We start from the raw sequence: 1264 nt of genomic DNA on the forward strand, positions 1-1264 counted from the left end.
TATCACAGCCACGTCATGCGTGTCTGGCGAAATAAGAGTACTCATTTTCCTTGGAACCATCAACCCCATGGCTACACAACAAACAACCATACCTAGCTTCCTGTGTCGTTCGCTACGCGATTATTTTCCATATTGGCATCTGCACTCGTGAAGTCTGACCGCTTTTGGCAGCGCCTTCCAGAGGCACCCAAGCGTGCTGTCGCTTACGCCTGTGCCTGGTTCGTCATTTCTCTTTACGGTACATATTGGACTGGTGAAATGGCTTCCGTGCACTTGAAATCTCGTGGCTCTATAGACTCGCGTAAAACTTTGCGTGGGTAGTTGGTTCATTCGTGTCTCGTAGGTTGTTTGGGCAATTGCCAACATCACAATCTCCTATTGAAGCAATAAATCAGTTGCAAATCCTGCAGTGAGACGGCACCCTGTTGCATGAGCTTGTTTTGATGGTGATCAAAGGTCATGTTGCCATCCGCCAATGCAAGTTGGTCCATCTTGGATTTAACGTTGGCGATGTCAAGCACATCAACCTCTATAAATGTTGACGCACTATCCATTTGCGGGATATACGTCTTCTTCTAGCCGGCTTGTACAGGAAGAAAGCTTTTAATCTTTTGGCCACGTGCTTTGTCCAGGAAGAATCAGCATCTCTCGCACTTTGCATTATCACAAGGATTGTCCTGCTGTATCCTTTGCCACTGTAAAGCGTGTCGTTTGGGTCCTACTGTTGGGAGCTGGAGGAAATCTGCCTTTAGAAGTAATAAGATGTTTTGCTTTCTCTTTCTGGCTGTCTTGATTTTGCATGTGAAGGGTTGTGTCCTTTAAAGAAGATTAACAATGGAATGGAATACAACCAGATATTCAACATGCTCGCATAGGGGAACTGGTGCCCCCACCGACGCCTGGCTGGGGCATTCCTGTAGGTGTCTCACAAGCTCATGTTCATAGCCAGTTTGTAACGGGGTTACACGTACCCTGATAACAGGGGCGTGTGTCACACGAGATGAGCATGGTGTGACTGCACCCAAACAAGAATACGGTACGTGGCTAGGTAGCCAGTAGTTATGCATGTATTTAGATTTTATTATATATATACGAAAATATATATACTTAAATTAGGCGGCTTTGCCGCAGATAAAAATAAATAGAAAATAGTTTTGAATTCTAAACAGCAGACTAATTAGCCTTGGGCTAAGGCAATATTACTCCTGGAGTAAGCGGATTGTGATCTGCTAACTCGTACTTGTTCTAAGTATAGAACGAAAGG

The 1264-nt window shown here is 44.8% G+C and overlaps 1 protein-coding gene across 1 annotated transcript; it reads right to left on the reverse strand.

Moving 5' to 3' along the window:
• Nucleotides 1-289: 289 nt before the first annotated feature.
• Nucleotides 290-554, reverse strand: PHALS_02547 (uncharacterized protein; the record flags this gene model as incomplete). Its single annotated transcript, XM_024716947.1, has 2 exons — nt 290-375; nt 422-554. The coding sequence occupies 2 exons, from the start codon at nt 552-554 to the stop codon at nt 290-292; spliced, it is 219 nt and encodes a 72-aa protein (XP_024582494.1).
• Nucleotides 555-1264: the final 710 nt, after the last annotated feature.

The sequence above is a fragment of the Plasmopara halstedii genome (assembly GCF_900000015.1).
Source record: "Plasmopara halstedii genome assembly, contig: Scaffold_2061, whole genome shotgun sequence".
NCBI classification, from domain to species: Eukaryota; Oomycota; class Peronosporomycetes; order Peronosporales; family Peronosporaceae; genus Plasmopara; species Plasmopara halstedii.